At 38.3% G+C, this 22,277-nt stretch overlaps 1 protein-coding gene across 10 annotated transcripts in view; it reads left to right on the top strand.

Annotated features, from left to right (window-relative positions):
* The window catches only part of LOC117246452 (adhesion G protein-coupled receptor L3), a 322,005-nt gene extending 313,360 nt beyond the window's left edge, over positions 1-8,645 (top strand). For 3 of the 10 annotated variants that reach the window (XM_078164394.1, XM_033610368.2, XM_033610351.2), the window contains 3 exons: positions 2,878-3,003; positions 4,441-4,458; positions 5,862-8,645. In XM_078164394.1, the coding sequence (XP_078020520.1) occupies positions 2,878-3,003; positions 4,441-4,458; positions 5,862-6,811 (1,094 nt within the window). In that variant the 3' untranslated portion in view covers positions 6,812-8,645. Of the gene's footprint in view, positions 1-2,877; positions 3,004-4,440; positions 4,493-5,861 lie in introns of all 10 variants that reach the window. The other 7 variants (XM_033610365.2, XM_033610361.2, XM_078164397.1 and 4 more) reach the window with 6 other exon arrangements.
* Positions 8,646-22,277: the final 13,632 nt, after the last annotated feature.

Genomic DNA, 22,277 nt, shown 5'->3' with positions numbered 1-22,277 from the left:
ATACTAAACTCTAAATTTGATTAATGCTGAAGGATGAGCCTAAATCAGCAGTACTGTAATTATTTCAAAATAGAAAAAATCCGCAATTAGAACACACTCATAAAGTATAAGACCAACTTTTGAAAAGATGGGAAGAGTCACAAGGTAATATAAAAATCATTATCCGTTGGTTTGACAGATTCAGAGCATTAGAAAAGAATAGTGCACTCTGCTGCCAGAGGATCTAATTGCTGTGTACTCGTACCTCAGATAAAAGATGTTTACCCGCTCTGACATAGCACATTCTGGAAGCACATGCATGTATCGCCCTCATAAGTCTCGAATTTGCTTCTTTACAAATAATAGCATCATATCATGTTGACAGAGGGGGGGAAAAAGATCTTGTAAACAGGAAATGAATGCGAGTCACAAATATTTTCCAGCATACTTGATATTCTGCATAATGTATTCAAACACTTGAAAATAAATTATTTTTATCAGCAGCAAAGAAAAACAAACATCAGGGAATCTGCACCATTCATGTTTAAGATTGCAGCCCTCAAATCTGCAGCTAATCACAGGGCTCAGACTGTGAAGGTTGCTTTGGTGTGGTTCTATGTGGTTGGGAAACTGATGAGTCATTCTTCGGGCAAGATCCTGGCAGCAAGTATCTGAGGCGAAGCATCGCATAAATAGGAAATGAGCCTCTGTTCTGTTTGTGCGAAAGAGGCAAGGTTGGTGCTATGTAATGACCGTCTTGACCAAAGAGAGGACACTTTGTACAGAGGCTATTTCAGCAATGGCACTTAAGAGAATCAAAAAAAAAATGTGAGCTTTGCTCTTCAGAGGAAAAGGAAATATCATACCACTTCAGTTCATAAGATTGGCAATACCACAAGCCATAATAATAGGGCAGCATGTGACTGTTTGCGAGGCCTCACCACCTCTTTCTTACTGTTCCTACGTCAGTCAAGCTTTCTGTTCTAGCATTGCACACATGCAATTTACAGTGATAATGGTTCTTGAAATCATTTATAATATGTATAATGGATCCTTGATTTCAGTAAAAAGTCAACGAAAGCAGGTCTCTGTGGTTACAGGTGATTTTGCAGGTCAAAATGACGTCCTTGGTTGTATAAAGAGACCTGGATACAGCGTTGGAGGTGGGGGCCGTTTATTCCTATAAAAGTTGCTAAGCGGCGCATGAGGCCAAAAAGGTTAAACTGCTGTGCTTAAAATTACCATCCTAGATGATTGGCACTGTGTCCACACTGTGTTTCTGGCAGCCGAGCCGGCTGCTTAGGGTTTAGCGCCGCGCCAACGTAAACTGGGATAAAATGATTGAATCATGCAGCTCTTCTAGACTTTAAAATGTTATCAGATAAAATGGGCAAAACAAATCATTTTGCGGGGCTTGTGACATCACATAACGCATGTAATTCCACTGTTTGTCCACTAGGAAACGCTAAAAGCTGGGCACACTTTCTTCCGGCCATGTTCGGCTTCGTAAGCTGCTAGCTAGCTAGCTAGTTAAGCTAAACTAAGTCTAACAAGTTAGCTGAAAAGTATAATGATGAAAAATACAAGATTAGACTTTATTTTTCCTAACATTGTCTTGACTGTTTTGCTAACAAACATTTTCAAACACTATGTTTGCTCTCAGACATCAACTTTGTATGTCTCTGGGAGCTATTTAACAAAGAACTGCTAGCGTTAGCCTAAACTGTGCTAGCATCCAGGTTCTGCTGTTGTTCTCCTTGGCCTTGGTAAATCAGTAAATCAGTTGCTACTGTCGCTTATTAGCTAGTTAGCTTAGACACTGGCGATTGCATGTTGCGTTAGCACAGACCAACACGCAGCTTAATCTTTTATTTGCAACGATTTTTGCTCGTGTTCCTGGTCTTTCAAGGTCGAAAAAGAAAAGACGCCAAAAAACGAATGTAGCGTATCAGGATGAATGCTGAGTTGCCCCATGCGCACCACCTCATCATGAATTTGGAGCACTCTCTTCTTTCTTTTTGGAACTTTAGCCTCAATCTGGGGATCTGTCAACTATCAGTCTGACAATGACGGGACTTTCGGGGTACCAGTCAGTATTTCGGAAGATCCAGTGTAGCAAGACGATATCCAAGCCAAGAGTTCCTCCTTCGTGTACCAGTCAATTGAACTAATTTCTATGAGAGGATATCTGCATATGAATGCATAAACATTTTATAAAAACCTAATATAAAGCTAAACTGCTATCAAACAATAGCCTGTAGGTTCCCAAATTGCATTTCAGCCAGTGCACTCTGCCTCTCTACATGGACTGTTTACCTGCCGCTCAAACAGATTACAGATGCAGACCAGGATGTTTCCAATACTAAAGTCTTGTTCCACCTCCTATGGATTTTGCATACATATTTATAGAGACTACTTCAGCTTCAAAGACCAAACAGTGTCCTGAGTTATTATTGTATTCTGTCCTGTTTAAGTCTAGAAATGTACCAGTACATGTGTTGTGTTGGCCATGTCAGTGCTTCTTTGTAATTTATGTCTGTTAACACGAGTATGCCGCCTGAATGTGGAGCACAAAAACAGGCTTAACACTAATGGCCGGCATTAACAAAACAATTAACACACACTTTTCCATCGGTCCCATTAGCCATGTCAGTTCAGTTCAGCTCAGCTCAGCTCTGCCACTTTCATGTAGCGATACCCCTCACATTAATGATCATGTGATCATTTGGATGTTAATGGCTGTCATTGCTCAGCTGCATCTGCCCAACTGATATGTATGTTCTCTCTCTTTCTCTCTGTCTATATCTCAATTTATCTACCCACCTACCTTTTTCTGTCTCTACGCTCTTGTTCTCCTGTTTTTCTCTGTCTCACTCTGTCTCTTTCTGGCTGCACCAGGGGCTATGGCTAACCATCTTATACCTAATGCACTCCTACGTCCTCATGGCACTAACAATCCCTATAATACATTGCTTGGGGAATCGGCAGTCTATAACAACCCTCTGGGCATGTACAACACACAAGGTGTGCTAGCTTCTTTTCATTCTTTAACATTGTAGCTAGGGCAGTGTTTTTTTCATGTGTGGTCTTGGAGAAACTGTGAGGTTGCACATTTTTGTTCCTGACCAGGAACAGAAAGCAACTTTATGATTGGAGACTTAAAAGTAATGGACTTGCACTAAGCTGAATTGCCAGTGTTCACCCTAGAGGGTTTTTACAGGGCTTTGATTAAAAAAACACTGCTCTAGATGTTGTGTGTTAGCACTGAACAAACTATAGCTGGATCACAAAAATCCCACAGGTTTGTCCTGCTGTGGGTTTTTTCATTGGGGGTGTATCTTGGCTTCTCGTAAGGGTATGCAATTTGGTTACATGGCTTGTTTGGCCGGCATAGACATTGTAAAAATGATCAAGAATTGGTACCCGTAGGGAGCCGGATACATCCCCAGTCATTTATTTTAAATGTGCTCTAATGTTGTCAGTAAAGCTTGTGTGCCATGTCTTCTGTCTCTCTGTTTTTAGTTTTAGCATTTCTTTCTGTTTATGCTGCTGTTGGACTGTCAAACATTGTTGTTTGTGATGGATGTCTGTTTAAATTTAAAATGCAAGTCAGTTATATTATTCTATTAAAAATAATTCCCCTTTTAAGACATAAATAGTTCAGTTTTCCGCCCTCGTCAAAGGCTATATTACCATTTCCTTTGAAACTTTTAATTGTAATAATTGCTAATTCATATATTCAAAACACGGGTTATTAAATCAGAGTACATTTAGTGTAGGATTTATTTAGCTTTTTATTGGTGGGGTGGCATTTTAACATATTGGTCTTTGACTAAAACACCAATCTAAATATTAGATTTGAGAATTAGAGACCATCTCTGATCAGCCAGTAAGAAATCCGCTTTACTCTGGGACCGGTCTCACTCTGAGCAGAGCTGTTATTATTTTATTCCAACTCTCAGCAGTCAGTATGAAATCACTGTAACTTTGTGAGTCTGTAAAACTGAGAAACTTGTGTAAAAAAACCGAGATAAAAAACTCACAGAGAGCTTTGATCAGGGGATAATTTATGTGCGTAATACAAGTACTGCATCGGAGCCCTTGACAGAGGCCTATAATTCACTTACATTGCCATAGATGTAAAAGAAATATCTGGTAGGATGAAAATGCTAATGCATCAAAAGATTTACTGGTGCATTTGATGCTCAAGTATCGTTGCCATGTTATACCCCAAGGATCCTGCAAAAAAAAAAGGGTCTTTTCTTCTATATTTGTTCACAGATATGTTGTGGTTCTTTATGTGGCGAAATTTGCATGGTGACATAAAACGGTTGCATTCCAGATACATTCTCTTGATGCGTCATCGGCATACTGTATGTGCACATTTCTCTTCTACCTGTCACTCTTATGCTTATTGTGTTTTCTTTTCTTCTTTCCTTCCCCTCATGCTGTCCCTAAAAGAGCCCTACAGAGAGACAAGTATGGGAGTCAAACTAAACATTGCTTATCAAATGTAATTGACTTTGGCTTTACTTTCTTTTCACTCGATGCTGACAAAGGGGTAATGAAAACAGAATGTCATTCCCTTTGGAAGTAATAGCATTCTTTTATGACAAAGGCCCTCACCATTTCAAATAGACCTGTTAAAATCAGTTTCAATCACATCTTGAATTCCATTGCTTACTGTAGCTGGCATTGCTTGATGTAAAAAAAAAAAAAAAAAAAAAAAGACTTCAGGCATTTGCTGCTTCTCGCAGGCGAATATCCATCGGCCTGTTTCACTCCGAATAAGCTAATCTAATTACAGTTAACGTTCAGACTCGCCTAAACATTTCATAAGGCACATCAATATAAATTGATCTGTATTCTTTTCAGTGGATATTGAATATCCGTGCCTTTGTTCATGCACTTTTTATTTATTTATAAATTTTATTTTTTTTTACTTTTCACTTTGATCAAGCCAATACACTTTTTTGAAGGTCTCAGAAACAAGTCTTGTCAATTTTTCAAGAGGTCAAACTTGTGAGCTTGACACTCTTAACGAGCTGGATGGCCTTGTCTGATGTAGTCTGAATTATCATCAAAAAATGTTGCTTTGATGCTGATGGCACAGACTTGGTCAAACTGATGAAAAATGAAATCTTCATGTTCATGCAACAGAGAGAACAGAAAGTCTCCTTCCTTCCAGTGTGGGTTGATTCGGAGATGCCTTAACTAATTCATGTCTGGAGAGAGGGCTAGTTGTGTTCACGCAGACAAAGCAGACATGAATAAATTACTTTCTTTCCCCCCAGTATTACAGTGTTATATTGCAATGCTCATATGGGACAATATGGCGGGGGTCCAAATTTACAGCTGTTGCTGTGGTTTGTGTTCACTTTACGTGTTTAATGCATGGATTGGATTTTGTCTGTGTTTGCTTGAATGTGGTGCTTAAGTGTTTCAGTGCTGTGCTTTGTGTTGTCACGTGTCACACATATATCTGTGTTTTCATCACTGCCATCTGTAAAATTTAATGAAAAGTGAAATTGGGTGTTAGAAAATGTTATATTTGTACCAAGGTAAGTGTGTATGATGTTCGTATTTGTAGTATACAGGCTTTTAATGGAGATATTGTGCTTGATGTCTTAACCTAATCCAAATACTGTAGGGTCTTCATTTCCACAAAGTGCACTTTATAGAATTGCAGGTGACCTTAGGTTGCTGAGGGGTGTTGGAGGGTCAGGACGTAATAAAGAATAAAAGGGCTACAGTATTTGATGGGTGTAATTTGTGTTTGTAAAAATGTCTGACATTTAGCTGTGGCAATTACATCCCATCAGATTTCACCCTTCTCGTTCGCCCACTCTACCCCCCAACCCAACCCATGTTTGTCATTCCAGAGGGAATCCTGAACAATGCCCGGGATACAAGTGTCATGGATACTCTACCACTGAATGGTAACCATGGCAACAGCTACAGCATCGCCAGCGCCGAGTACATGAGTGACTGCGTCCAGATCATTGATCGGGGCTATAACCACAAGGAGACCACCCTGGAAAAGAAGATCCTGAAAGAGCTCACCTCCAATTACATCCCCTCCTACCTCAACAATTCCCACGAGCGCTCAACCGAGCAGAACCGGAACCTTATGAATAAGCTGGTCAATAACGTCAGCAACGGTGGCAAGGATAGTGGCTACGGGATGGGCTTGGGAGTGGGGATGGGCATGAATGTGGCGCTGAGCCTGGACGACCACTCCACCTTTGGTCCGCACCACGACGAAGGCCTGGGCCTGGAGTTAATCCGCGAGGAGTCTCATGCCCCGCTGTTGCCTCAAAGACCGCCCCCGACACTGCAGGCGGTGGACAACCTTAACAATCACCTCCACCAGCCGGTGCCGCCACCCCTGCCGCTGCCCCACCACCCCTTCTCGTCCGCCACCACTACCTCCTCGTCTCGAAGGAGGATCCCCCAGGAGAACAGCGAAAGCTTCTTTCCTTTACTCACCAACGAGCACACCGATGACGAGGGCTCGTCACCCAGCCACAACCACCAGAGAGACTCCCTCTATACCAGCATGCCCATGCTGCCCGGCCTGCCTGATGTGTCTGCAGAATCTGCTGACGGCTCCAAGGACGGCGGGGACGCCAAGAGCCCAGAGGCCAGCTCGGACGACGTTTACTACAAGAGCATGCCCAACTTGGGCTCACGTAACCACCTCCATCAGCTGCACTCCTACTACCAGCTAGGGCGGGGCAGCAGCGATGGCTTCATTGTGCCCCCAAACAAAGAGGATCTATCTCCAGAGGAGGCCCAGCCGGAGCCCTCGCATCTGGTCACCAGCCTATAGGCCCAACACCCTCCCACTCCTCCAGTGTCCCTCCTATTACTGTAGTCCTCTTCCCTGTATCCCCTTGTTCCATCAGTCGTTGGCAGTGGTAGCCTTTCTTTTTATTCTGTGTCCCGAAGACTGAGGCAGAGCAAATGACTGTACTCTCGCTGTTACTGACCACAAACAGGATGATTATTGCTACGTATGGGGGCTAATATGTGACTATAGTTGGTTAAACATTGCGGGAATCTGTTGATGTTGTGTTCCCCCCCCCTCCCTCCGACCCTGTGTGGTTTGGCGTGTTTTGTCTCAGTGTGAAAAGAGACAATTACTCACACAGGATTTTTAGGTCTCAGAGATATAGTCTGACAGTCGAAATGAACTGCGTAGCCCCAAACTATACAAGTCTACACTATAGACTTCACCAGAATAAATGGGAAATTTAAAAAAAAGGACTATTTTATTATACTTCTGTATCTATATTGACTTTTTGAAAGATTTTCTTCCTCTTTGGTGAGTTGCAGCACATTTTGTTTGCTGAAGTGTCCCTTCAATGAAAAAAAAACACAAAAAAAAAACCTAAAAAAAAAAAAAAAAAAAAGAAAAAACACAAACACACATTTTGAACAATTACTAAGAAGGAATTATTGATCGTATGCTTTCAAGCATAGCTGTTCTTTTTTTCTTTCATTTTACTGTAATAACAGTTGTTAAAAGAGGGAGAAAAAAAACTAATAAGAGAATTATGAGATATTTCTATGTAATTGTACAGATAACTAGCATTGCACACAATAGTATGCTTTTTTTGTTCCGAGCAAACCCTTTGTCTCTGTAAATGTAGTGGTTAGGAGCAATTTTGTTCTGTTGTGCTGGCCTTTCTGGGTTTCTGGTACCAGTCTATTCCTTTTTGTTTTCCTCTTTGATCACTTTCCAAGAAATGACCATCTAAATAGCAGCAAAACGACACAAAAAATATCACGACAGAACACCTATCGTGCAGGCATTTTCATCTTTGTTTTCAGGTCTATTTTCTGTTATGGTTTGATTTCTTATCCCTTTTTTTTTTTGTTTGTTTTTTGTTTTGTTTTTTTTTTTTTTACTGTGTAGATAGCGGAGCTCTGATTCGCAGACCGTCGAGGAGACAGAATAAGTCCAAGTTAATCATGAGGTGTCCCTCAGAAAGGTTCAAAGTGCATTCTGCAACTCTTATTGGCATTCAGAAAACGCTTGTGCTTCTCAGAAAGAGAGCAAATTGAACATTGATGAGCACTCGGCACTTGTATAAAAAGGAAAGATGGTTGTTTTACTTATTAAAGAAAGAGCTTATGGAGTGAGAAAAACTGGAAGTGTTTTTGTTTTTCTTCCACGAGGAGAAAATATATTTATTTATTTGTTTAAATAAACAATAATAAAAATGGAGGATGGAAGTGAGTTTAGTGGCACAGACAAGTTTTTATTATTGGCTATGATTATGGCTTCTTATTTATTCCTTTTTGTAATTTCCAAGTTGAATGACCTCATAACTAATATTTGTTGTAACAGTGAAACTTGTTTGCCAACAAATAAATTACTGAGTAAGATTTATCACTTAGGTATGACAAAAAGTTCTGGTGTTTTGTCCGGGTCTTGGAACTCTTTTATATGGATAACAGCGAAGGACCTCCAAAATGATGGAACGATCAATTCATTTTTTTTTTTTTTTAATTATCAGTTAATATCCCTCATTAGCCCTCTGTCCATTTTAGTGCCAAATAAATTTTGGCCCAGCAACAGTGGATGTGCTCTGTATGCTCTGGTCTGCTTTACAATACAAGCAGTGATTTCATAAGCTGTAATAAATATTTCAATATCATTGCTGGTGTAACCAATGAATTCTTTACAGACACTGTATGTTTTTACATGTGTTTGATAAGCTACGCAGGAGACATGAGAGTCACGTGGACCATTTGTCCTGGCAGGGAACATGTAGAGAGGTAAGTATGTCCTGACCCACAAAGTAACTGTTCAGTCACAGTAAGTTATTGTGTCATGCCATAGCAGCAGAAATACAAAGCGGTCATGATCACAATATAATCAGCTCACTCTTTAGCAGCAGTTAAAAACATGACATTGGGTGTATATATAATTGTTTGACTTCAAAGCTGTGTATATTTTTAAATGAATGTCGCATCAAATGACCATGTATAATGAGAAAAAGCGGAGCTCGTAGTGACAAATTCAGAGAAAACGATTACATGGCTCTGCAGTTCACCTCAGCTATATCCTCCTGAGACCCTGCGTCCTCCTATGAGGACATCACATCTTTGGTTTCTTGCACCTTATACTTTATTTTGCTTAACATAGACCTGTTGTCCTCATTTGTGGACACTCTTGTGCCCCATCTAGTGGTAGCTGGTGCAAAATACACTAATCCATGTAAAAACAAGATGGCAGCCATCTTTGCAAAGTTAGTCTGCAGCCAATCCCAAGGTCCAAAACCTGATCACATTTTATGGTTGAAACTTGTGTATATATGAAATTTGAAATTTGAGCAACATTAACAAGCTAAGACAGTGTGTTGTTTTAGGAAGTACTCGTTTGAGGACACTGGGAATTTATCCTCAGCTTGTTGAGGGACAATTGGACTTTATTATCGTTGACTTTATTATCGTTGACTTTGTTTAGTTGTTTTTTCACTTATCAGGTCCTACTGATCCCAAATAGCTAGGAGAAATTAAAAATGTATACCAAACAAAAGTTCTGGTCTCGATAGGATATGTAGCATTTTAGCATCTTTAAGCTTTAGCTTTTGGTTTCATGTTTTGGTTCAGTCCCACAGCTCTCATCAGCTTTGTTTCAGGATCTAATAAATTGTTTGCAACCCGGCCAGCACCAAATGCCACAAAGACCAAATTAGTGACTAGCTGGCAAGCCACCTGCAGCAATGAATGTTGGCATTGTACATTTCTGCAAACCATGGATATGTTACATTTGTATGTTTCATATATTGCTGATATCTTTACATTTCCGTTTTATGTTGTGACAAGGCTGTGGTTAAATGGCCTATTTAGTTGCTCCAAACAAGGCTTGAAATGTCCTTCACTCTCACTACAAAACGCATTTGATGATCTAGAACAGTGGTCTGCTGTTGTCTGCCGCTTGCCAGCTGTCTTGTCAACAGTATGTGTCACACCATCCACCATCCCCTCTCCCCACTCAGCTCATAAACATGTAATCTGAGCTATACATCACATCTTTAAAATGTACAAATCTGACATAAGAGGTTTGCAGAAATATACAATGCCAACATTTTATTCTGGTGACTGGGCTGTAATGGAGGCATTTAGTAGCTAAAGAGCCAAATATTTAGGAGTTGGTGGAGACTTAAAGCCAAAAAAATTATCAGAAACATGACTCCAAATGGATGCTAATGTCTGCTTTACATGTAAATAAGCAACACGTTAATCACAGCAACTTATTAAGGTGACAATGTGTAAATATGGCATTTGGAGGTTGCTCTGCTGCCCCCAAGTGGTGAAAAAGAATCAATCGATACAGCTTTAAATGTAAAGCATTGTATGGGTAAATAAAAGTGCTATTGCTGTCTTATTCTTACTTTAATTATCTTAGCAACCCTCCGCACTTTTATGTAGCAAAGTTCACTTCTCTAAGTGTCTCTGTTGATGCTTATTAAAGATGTTTTTGCCCAGATGATATTGGTTTGAGAGTTTGAGAGGATAGGCACAAATCCCACAGAAGCTATTTGCTCATCAATTTTTTATAGCTAGCACGTTAGCAGCCCTGCCGACTCAAACTTCCAGCAGAAGCAGAGCAACATGAGCATCCCATAGGAGCTCTTCCTGCCCACCTGAGGAGTGGAAGCTCAATATTTACTCTTACCAAGTCAGCCAACTCCTGAGAGAAACGTCAGGGTCTTTAGCTCTCTAAGTGTGCAGTGCTGTTTTATCGGAGGGAGCTATTCACAAATGTAGGTGGCATTACATTGTGGAAATTAAATGATTACCAGGTAACTTTTCTAAGCTCTGTATTCCAGCCACAAACAGATAAGGGGCTGAAATGAAAATGTGAATTACTTATTTAAGGCCCATATGATTTGGACAATGTACTTTTGTTGTACTGTGTATACTGTAGCTAAAAACCTAGTTTACGAAATTGCATTCTGAGATGTAGACTTTCCAAGTGGGCTAATAAATTAATGGTAATACTGTGTAATGAGCAATCCCAGGCTTTCTGCACTTCTCTCACCATGCTCACTTATTGTATTTCACTATATTCTGCTGTAACATATTGCAGGAAAAAATGGAGAATTCAGTCCATTTTCACAGAGTTGGTACTGTGATTGATGGCTGAGTCATTGTGAGAAATTGCCAGAGATGTTTGGCTCCTCTTATTGCAGTCTGGATCTTGCGTCAGGAGATGAAGGGGGAGGGGGAGGTGGCTGGGGGTTAGGCTGAGCTCCAGCGCTTTCTTTGGCCCATATGCTCAAGCGTGGATCTTCACTTAGAGATATGACTTGGGTGGACAGAAAGAGCTCCGGCCGTCACCGCTGCATCATTTTGAATGGCATTTGCAAAACCGGGGCGAGTTCATGAAATGTGCTGAAGATGTGACTCTGGGCCCCTATCCACTTTATTAAAGAGTTGTTATGCAAGCTCATAAGCCACCCCGGCCCCTGACACTACCCAGGAACATGCTTGCGTGGCACAAAATGCCACGGTGAATAAGCAGCACTGCAGCTCACTTCCCATTGGCTTTGCAGACCTCTAATGCCACACAGATGTTTACTGGCACATGAAAAGACACAAGATTGCAGTCAGCGTATGATATTTTGAAGTCAAGCGTCACCCTTAATTCACACTGTTTACTCAAGTGCGAATACTTTCTGACTAGCATAAGTGTATATTGATTTTCACTGGCTAGGCCATCAGATTTTAGACCGAAAACCTTAATTACTCAAGGTTTTCTGCTTGCTCCCTAACCACAAAGTAAGTGTTTACATAAGCTCGACGCCCTTAAAGCAGAGCCCTCCCAAAGAAATAATCAATATACAGTATTTGTGCTGTTTTCTGGTCACACTTTTAAGGTGTTCCGATAGAAATTCGACGATAGGAACTCATAACAGTCCTTAATATTGTCTGTTATTTCACAGTTTATCATCCATTCGACGAGCGTGCCTTTATTTACACTTCTCAAACCTTTTAACAGACAATGGAGCATATGCTCAGGATGGAGGAAACAACACATACGAGCCCCTGAGGAAGCTTTCTCTGGCAAGCTGTTTCATTCGACAATCCATGTGACTGGAGATATCCTTGTTGCTGACAGTTAAGGGCGATTGCCCTGCACCCCTCCTCCAGCACTTAACCAATCTCAAACCCTACCATCTCTTAATCCAAGGCTGATTTATGTGATTTAACTTCAATGTAACTGAATATTCAATGTACTTTTCTTTGTAAAACTCAGTGTAATCCGCAGTAGCATTGAAACTGACACCATCTCTTTATGTGACCTTTATTTGCCATCATTGACGTTACTGCACAGTGGACAACATTTAATCAAGAGTATGTGATCTTCTGTAAGTTTATCACCACTTTACACTTCTTTCCTGTCTTCGATGATGACTGTACATCCAATTACACAGGAAAGATCTGTTAGCACAGGAGGGGAAACGGGGCAGAGACACTGTGGATGTGCTGATAAGGATGAGTGTCCATTTGCGAGCTGTCTGGTCGAGAAGACGTTATTGGAAAAACGCTGTCTGCCATTCGTGTCCACACATGTGGCCGTGAGCAGCTTTGGATATGTGTGTCCACGTATGGTGTGTGTGTGAGGACGTGAGTCTGCATGCTGGACTGCATGGATATGGTGAGTGAATTGGAGCAAGTGGCCGGAGAAACACCTGCATACCGAGTCAACAAAAGGGGGTATGAGTAGCTCAGATGTGATACAAAAGATGGCACATTTTTCATATCTCACCCCCCTAGTGAAAAAATCAATGGCCGAATGCCTGGCCGAATTCCAAATGAAAGGTGAATCAATGTCATCTCCAGCTTTGTGTATTGGGACAACTTGACAGCCTTAGCACATAAAAGAAAATACCTCTCTGGCTTTTTTAGTCAAGATAACATTGATTTAAGATAGAGGGGGGATTTTGTCAATGTTTGCCACTTTGGGGCCCATAGTGTTCAAGACTGTGGGCTGTGGCTGTACTTGAGATATTAAAGCTTGTCCGTATACTGCAACTTAATGTTCCTGATAAAAAAGGAAGGTCACAGAAACTTGGTGAAACTTACATTGTTATCAAGCGTGTTTACATGGCAACAACCCTGCATGCCTATGGTACACTGACACGTGTGAGTTTAAAGGACCTGGTAAAGGTGATGATCCCTAAAAAAAGATGCACCAAAAACATTTGAGGCATTTTTAAATAACAAGTAAAGATGTATTTTCTCCAACCTTTCATGTTGATTGTGCCTTCAATAATAAATATTTAATGTTACAGTACAGAAAAAAGCCAAGACTAGAAAACACATTGTCAGGGGGTTTCTTCCTCGCAAATTACACATGTATAATTTTTGGACTTTGGTGGACTTGCATGATTCCTAGCAACCCAGCAACATCCCCACCTGTGTGAAAATGTGTGTCTTTATGCATACATATCATTTACTCTTCACATTTTCTGAAAAACTAAGCAGTAGTTGACGTAATGTTCGTCACATGGGGCCAGGTGTATAGCCAAGATTTTTTTTTCCTCTCAAGAAAATTGTGTTTGGATGCTATGTTTTTAGTATTTAGTGAAAATAATCAATAAATCAATATAGTAAGAGGACTCGACACACAGCCTAATATTCGAGCGATAATGCTGATAACACTTTGATGGGTAAAGAGAAAAAGAGGTGATGCAAATATTTTCAGTCAATAATATATATATATATATATATATATATATATATATATATATATATATATATAAATAATATTAATATTAATAATAATAATATAATGTATAAAATCTGGTTGCTCTGTCATTTTGCATCTAAGCTCAATATGATTTTTTTTAATTAAATTGGAAGAACATACAAAAGCATAAACGTACAACACGTAGAGGATGTATGTAACATTAGTAACAAAATAAAATATAATATAGGCTCGGGGGAGATTTAAATACATAAAAATAAGAATTATAAAAAAAGTATTTAATAAATTAAAGTTAAAAAAAACAGGCACACATAATAATTCATATTTCAAAACAATAAAAAATTAGAATAATCAACACTTAACTTTCTTGCTGTTCTGCTAGAGATATTTTTTGTTTCCAGTGACAAGAAAAAGTTATTTATAAACCAGTCAAATGAGGGCTTGGTATTTCTCCATTTACTTTAATAAGATTTATGTACGTTATAGGCCCTCGTGACACTTCCACAAAGTGTTGCATTATGGGTTGTTGTAGTCCAAATGTTGCTAACGAGTTTAGACGTTTGACTGACTTTCAGCTTGAATTACTCGGCTCTGAAATTGGCTTGTACACTCAGTTTAACCAGCAAAAAGTTATATTAGTTAACCTGTTTTGCTTCGGAGGAAAAAGTTGGAGTAAAAAGCGTAAGACGAATTCTTAAGTGGGATGTAAGGACGGAACAGCGTCGTCTCGAATGGACCAAAGTATGGAATCAAAGATGGCGAGCAGAACAAGTTCGCTAACAGTAACGTTAGCTGCTACTGTAATGTATCCCCGGTCCTTAAAATGGAAAATACAGTCTCGGTGTCCATTTGTTTGACTTTAAAACAATGAAGGATTACAAGCCAAGCCGTTTTCGACAACACACCTGGACAGGACATTTAAAGGTGAGCTCGGCCGTTAGGCTTTTTTATGAGAGTTAAGTTCAGCAGTGACGTTAACGGCAGCCATTTTAACGCTCATTAGAGAAGAGGCGTCAAGGTTAAAGCCAATTTATTAGGTAAAATGTGAATTGAGTAAATGTCCCCAACTTCAATTAAAAGCAGAATAAAACAACAACCCTGCCATAACCTAAATTAACATTAGCTCGTTAAATAACGTTAAGCATTAACGAACCAAAAGAAATTATCCTTATTTCGTATCCACATTGGTTATAAGGCTGGTAACGTTATCTTTGAAGCAGGAGGCTTTTGTAGGCTGTAGTGTTTCATGACTCAGTTTACAGTGTTTATTTGTTTGTTACTGACTAAATGTATAAATGTGGTTGATTTACTTTCAGTGGTTGTTTTCTTTTACTGAAATAATGTCATTTTTTAAAAGATATGACAACACATTATAGTTCATTTACCTTATTCAAAATATTAAGCCCAGTTATGGGGAAGCAACACTGACAGCATGTATTTGCTTACACTGGAGGACTTTACTTGAACCAAGGCAGTAATATTGTGTAAGGAAAACACGTCTCCTCCCAAATATTCACACACACACACACACACACAGCTATTAGTTAAGTTTAATTCATTGGGATTCCCACTAGCTAACGTACTAGCATCAGCTAATCTTCTTGGGGTCTGACACATAAATCATACAATATATCAAACAATTATGTTCAATATATTCATGCAAATATCACATTACATAGCCTACCAAAAAAGAATCAAACATTAAGACACTTCAAACAAAATCTGCATGCAAGACTCCATAAGTCACATCATTTTGTTGCGTTTAATGTTCATTCATAAAGTTAATTGCATCAAGTACTCTTTTAATGCCTTTTCCTGAGAGCAGTTCTGATATTTTTTAATAATAGGATTTGATAAAGAGTTCATTTCTGTAATGAAAATTATAAATAAAAACGGCTTTGCAATTAGAAGATGTGATCATAATCATAAATTAATGTAATAAATTGTCATTATTATCACTACAGGTTCTGGAATTACAGTGTGCTAGTGTCTTGCATATTTATGTATCACATACAGCTGTACTTGCTTATGATAAATAACATAATAGGAAATTAGTTTTTAGTTTTTTTCTGGGTGTGGGGGGCCTGGCAGATTTGGTCCCCCTTGGTGTTGACTCCATGGCTATGGCCTAGAGTGGATCGACAGTAAAGCTACCCTAGGGAGAAATCTAGTTTGGTTAACTAAGGCTACATAGTGGTAGTAGTTCAAAGTAGTTCAGACAGCTTTGTTAAAAAAAAAAAAAAGATCAAACTGACAACGTATTTGTGTTACTGAATTAGAACAAAATATAGTACAAAAATGTTGCATGGCAAAAAAAAAGTACCTACTGTTTAAAGGTCATAAATCACAAAAATCAGATACCTCAGTATTCAGAAGTAAATGCAAGGAAAGTTAGCTTTGGTTTTGGATCCAATGTACATCAGTTGGACACTTATTGCACTAAGCAGGAATACTCAGTTTGCATGAAATAGCTTGCAACAACTTCTCTGAACATTTGTTAATAAATAGAAATAATTGGTAGCTGTGACTAATTGTTGTCAGTAGTTTTGAGTTTCAGTCGTTAACTACTACGAGTGTAACGATACATTGATCTGGATCGATGTGTCGATTCAGTGATCGACAATTCAATAGTATTGATGCAAAGAAAAAACACTGACACATGTGGCCTTTATTTTGAAATCCTCATGGCAAGTCTGTATCACCATTCACACCTGAGCACAACTCCTTTGTCAACATTTAAACGGTGCCAACGGCTTCAAATCAGGCAGATAATGATAAGCAGCCAAGAAAGAGACAAAGTGGATATTACTAATATTGTCTCATAGGGATCCCAGGCTCACTGAATTACATCTAATCAAAATTGTATCATGGCAGACTAAACGATATCAGCAAAGGGGTCATTCTCATGAAACCACTGAAATACCATGGCAGCAATGATTTTAGTTATAAAACATGCAATTTAGTAATTTAACCAAACATAATAATAAAGCTAATAATGATCTCTACCTTGAACAAGAAGTGATTTCAACATAGAAATTAATTATATTTATATTTTATTGCGTTTTCTGACAAAATTCTCATTACTGCAATGCGTCCGGGTCTGTCTGAATGTATGTTATGTTGTTATTTTAACAGAGTAAAAAAAATAATAATCTGAAAAAAAATAGTGGTTGCTGTAATGGATGTTTTTAAGTGACTGAAAAATAATTAATTAAATATTCATGTTTAATAATGATGAAAAAATAGAGGAAAAATTAAGTGTCCATGACTCACGTTCTCATTCTCCGCAACATATTTGAAGGACTGCTTACACACGCCAAGAGAATTTTAAATAAAGTTGGATTTTGTATAAAGCAACACATGGGCCAGTGCTTTCAAGAGGGCTACCAGGTAAGAAGATCTTTTTTTCCTCTCAAGTTAAAAGTTAAACTTTCTCCTGTCAGACTGCATACACGACAGTAGGGATTATCATTACCGATACAGCTAGTTTTCCACATTTAGGAAAACATTTGATTTGAAATTTTCTATGAAAATAGACGTTATTAATGTCTATTTATGTGCATAGAGTAAAAATTTACTTAGTCATCATGGCTTCTCTGTTGCTAGCTAAACATGCTAATGTTCCTCATCCTCTGCAACACAGTTCTCTCACCGCAACAATTGAAGGCCAGTTGCAGTAAGAGAGAACTTCTGTTTCGGTAATGAGAAGTGTAGTCTATTACATATAGACTATAACATATATTATGAATTATTAATTTGAATTATATTTTACTAACTTATGTTGCATTTTTATTACACTTTTATGAGAGGGACCATTTTGGGTCCCTCAGTTAACAAGTGTCATTCTGTGGAATAAACTCTCATAGCTCCAAAAATAAAAATACACCAAAATCAATGTTGTGATCAATTATTGACCTTATCAAGCCTGTAATAACCTCATCCCAAATAATCCACTTTGCACCTCATTTTTGGAAAATATTGCATATTTTGTGTTTTTCACATTGAAAAAATCAGGGTTCTTATGACAAAAAGGGCATAAAAGCATATAAAATAATAAAAAAGAATTAAAAACTTAATATCTATGGTTAGGTCTGAAGTTGTTGAAAAGATCTGATGCGCTGAAAGTGAAAAAAAAGATATATTGCATTTTTATTACACTTTTATGAGAGGGACCATTATGGGTCCCTCGGTTAACAAGTGTCATTCTGTGGAATAAACTCTCATAGCTCCAAAAATAAAAAAGCACCAAAATCAATGTTGTTCTCAGTTATTGACATAATCAAGCCTGTAATAACCTCATCCCAAAAAATTCACTTTGCACCTCATTTTGGAAACTATTGTATATTTTGTTTTTCACATTGAAATAATCAGGGTTCTTATGACAAAAAGGGCATAAAAACATATAAAATAATAAAAAAAATTAAAAACGTAATATCTATGGTTAGGTCTGAAGTTGTTGAAAAGATTTGATGCGGTGAAAGTGGAAAAAAAAAAAAAAATATATATATATATATATATATATATATATATATATATTTATATTTATATTTATATTGCATTTTTCAGGGTTCCTACGCAAGTATGGAAAAGCATGGAAATAAATTTGATCAATTTCCAGGTATTAAAAAGTATGGAAAATGAAAAATAAAATATGGGAAAATATTTATGTTTCCAGACTATTACCAGTGTTCTAAAATACTGTTTTCTAAAATAGAAAATTAGGTATTTCCAAAAATAATTTAATCAATCCGGATCGTGTTTTATGCCGGGCCAAGTGAGAGCAAACGCCTCAGAAAACATACCGCCCCTTTTACCTGATTGACAAGTGGTATGTCCAGTCCGCTGCCCCATGACCCTCCTCCAGCCCCCCAGGTATCCAGTTTCACTTCAACACTGCACCAGTGTTGCCAACTTAGTGACTTTGTCGCTATATTTAGCGTCTTTTCAGGCACCTCTAGCGACTCTTTTTCAAAAAAACGACTAGCGACAAATCTAGCGACTTTTTCTGATGTTATGTATGTACTTTTGGAGACTCCTGACATGAAAGCACGCATCGTTCTTATTCTTCTCAACGAGCAGCGGATGCTGCTGTGGGCCCCTTACCCGCCCCAAAGAACTCACAGGCGGCCCAGTCCTCCCTCCCAGCTGCAGTCAGAGCAGAAGATGTTAACCCCTCCGCGTCCAGACTGCAAGGGAATCGCACATGCGCAGAGCCGCTACTGGCTGATCCCGACCTGGCTTACAGTCAGGGCAGGATGTAAGTGTAATGTTTCTTTGTCTAAGATAAATCACTGAAAGAAGGTTAATTTGTAGTTCTAAACATATTCACTTCAGGGTGTTTTTTAACTCAGTTTTTGTCTCTCCCACGATTATGCAAATTAGGCGATAACGTCATTTCGCGACTTCTAGCGGCTTTTAGGACAGCCAATAGCTACTTTTCTTACTGAGGAGTTGGCAACAGTGCACTGCACCTTCGACAAGAAGACGAGTTTGACGTGGTTCACAATGGGTAGATGCAAGTTTTTGGCGGATGGCTTGACAATACCGTATATAAATACTGGTTGGCCAAGGATTCCCAATTCACACACACAGCTAGATGCAAGCTTTGTGTGAAATCATTTGACGTTGCCAACGTGGGGGAGAAGGCGATTCTGAGCCACATGAAAGGAAAAAAACACAGACGTCTCGTTACTGCATCGCTTGCACCCGAGTCCCAACCTTTTTCCCTCAGCCCAGACCAATGACTCCATTAAGTGAACATGCCCACACTCCGAATGATGGTACACTGACATATTTACTCAGATATCGCATATTCTCTGAAAAAGGAAAAAAAAAAAAAAAAAAAAAAACGCTGAGAAGTCTGGAAATTAGGGTATGGAAAAGTATGGAACACTTTTATGAGAGGGACCATTTTGGGTCCCTAGGTTAACAAGTGTATAGTCATTTTTAAGGTGCCCCAAAGGTTAATATACTTAATATCATTACCGAAACCAGCAACCTCATTTCCGAAATGTATGTATCATTACCGCAACAGGTGTTCATTTAATGTTAATTTAATGAATAGAAAAATAGTAGTTTGTTTTTAAATGCATGTGCACAATATACATGTTAAGTTCTTTTAAAGTTTGCCAAATCATTTCGAAAATATGTCAGGTTTCAATGAAATATAAAAACTATTAGGTTGGAGATTGCAAAAAGTGTTGCAGTAATGACAGAAAAAAGTCAAAATCAAATAAAAATGTAAATTTAAAAATATTTGTTATTGCAGAGTTTCAAGTAGTTGTGCATGACTCTTAATAATCAACTTTTAAAAATTTGAAAAATAATTGGCTTTCTTAATGGCCTTGATGTTTTCAGACCATTGCGGTAATGAGATTTTTAAGGACATGTTTTGGAAAATATGTTCAAAAAGGTGTTAAATTGTCAGTAAATATCTTTTAATTAACGGTCATAAACATTTCAGACTTTCTTATTAATGCCTAAAAAGGATATTTGTTTATGCAATTTTTTTTAAAAATTCCATGCTTGAAATCTTTGAAACCAAGATTTCATGAGAATGACCCAAATATCGTATCATAGTCCAAAGAATCAATATAATATGATATCATGATGAAACTTGGAAATGAACACCCCGATTAACTACACAAAAAATGTCAGAAAGAGGAATTTAATTATTTGAATCATTATGCAAAGATGAATGAAGTTGAACTACCAGAAAGCTGCTGCGAAATGTAGTTAAACTACGAGTTTAATTACATGTAGTTCACGTCTCCTCAACACTTATTAGACCTACTAATATATGTGGTGCAAAGGCTGTCTTAAGGTCGACATATGGCAGGTTCAATCAGACGTTGTCAATTTTCGTTTTTAACTGATAATAAAGATATTCAAAGACATTAAGTTTTCATTCGTTCGTTTTTAATAAATCCAACAAGCAAGTTATAAAAGTGTGCATTAATAAGGACATGAACGAAAAGATGAACAGTCACATCCACACACTGCAGCACTTCAGTTCGGCGTCTGGTCTATTTTTCACGCGAGCCGCGAGCGCTTCTGTCAAGCTGGATAGTGCGGATCGTACCAAACAGGAAGTCGGACACAGAAGAGACGAGAGCATCCAGCCAATTTTCAAAATAAAATAACAGCACGCACTGAGGAATGTGAGGAGAAAATACCATGTTTATAATTCAAAATAACACAACAGTGCATAACCGAACACATTTTTCAATACCCTAATCACTTCATTACAATTTTGATTTTGTGTCACTGAGCCTACGGACATAACTACATAAATAAAATGGTCAGAACAATATGCCCTATTCATTCAGTGTTTATCCAACACGCTCAATACATGGACATGCAATGACAAATTGTCATTAACTTATTACATTATAAAAAACGATTAAAATATGGCCTTACCCATGTTTAAAATGACCTGTTGAAATGAAAAAACGAGTACTGACGGGAACAGACGAGTGGAGTCGATGTTTAACCAGCACGGAGAGTGCAGGAGAAGTGCGCTGCCTGTGTGGACAGTCAAGCGCCTGCAAGTACAGTCGCAGGACTTCTGCGGTACTAACACATCTGCAACCGGTCAAAAATGACCGACGGCCTTCAGATTTTCCGGTCATTGTAGTAAAAAAACAGTCAATGACCAAGAATATCCGGTTAACGCAACCTATGGGGTCAATATAGAAATGTCAACAGGGAACTAATGAATTCTCATATAAGCTCATCACAATTATGAATATCACTCCTGGGTTATGGCTTGAATGACATTTAAGTATTGGCAGCTGGTTATCAGTACTTTGAGATGTTAGTTTAAAAAAAAAAAAAAAAACAACATAAAAAAACATCATAAAAGGGGGCTAACAGACATCTAAAAATGGGACAAATTATGTGTGGCCAAATTGCAGATGCATCTGTTTGAGTAACTAAAATGATGCCACCATAGGAAACCCTTCAAAAAGTAAGAGGGGGGAAAAGAAAACACTGAAAACTGCTGTGGAAAGCATATGAATTTAACTAGCAGCAGTATTAGCCTACGCGCCTTTTAAATTATTAGGGCTGCAACAGCAGTTATTTTAATTGATAACTTAGGTTTGTAATATATCAGAAAATAGTGAACATTGCTCATCGCAATTTCCCAGAAACCAAGCTGACATCTTTAATTGTCTTGTTTTGCCTGACCAGCAGTCCAAAAACAAAAGATATTCAGTTCACTGTTATAGAAGACTGTCAGAAAACAGAAACATTTGAGAAACTGGAATGAACTGAATTTATTTGGCATTTTCTAAGACAATGGCTTATATGATTATTTGATTGTAAATGATTTGCTGTTGTGATAATGAAATGCTTGATAAATTGACTAATGGCTCTCAAAATATGAACAAGAGTTGATAAATACTGCGAATTAGCATGTCAGCTATTATAAGGTTTAAGCAGCCCTCACAATGATGGTTTAGTCTCTAAAAAATTTGTTTCATGAAGTGGTTGTTTTTTGTCTAATCCGTGTATTTCTGTATTTATCACATGAATGTCATCCAGATTCTCCTGCGTGCCCCTT

The sequence above is a fragment of the Epinephelus lanceolatus genome, chromosome 22 (genome assembly GCF_041903045.1).
Source record: "Epinephelus lanceolatus isolate andai-2023 chromosome 22, ASM4190304v1, whole genome shotgun sequence".
In the NCBI taxonomy this organism is placed as follows: Eukaryota; Metazoa; Chordata; class Actinopteri; order Perciformes; family Serranidae; genus Epinephelus; species Epinephelus lanceolatus.
The sequence above is the reverse complement of the archived record's forward strand: the minus strand, read 5'-3'. Positions and strand labels throughout refer to the sequence as shown.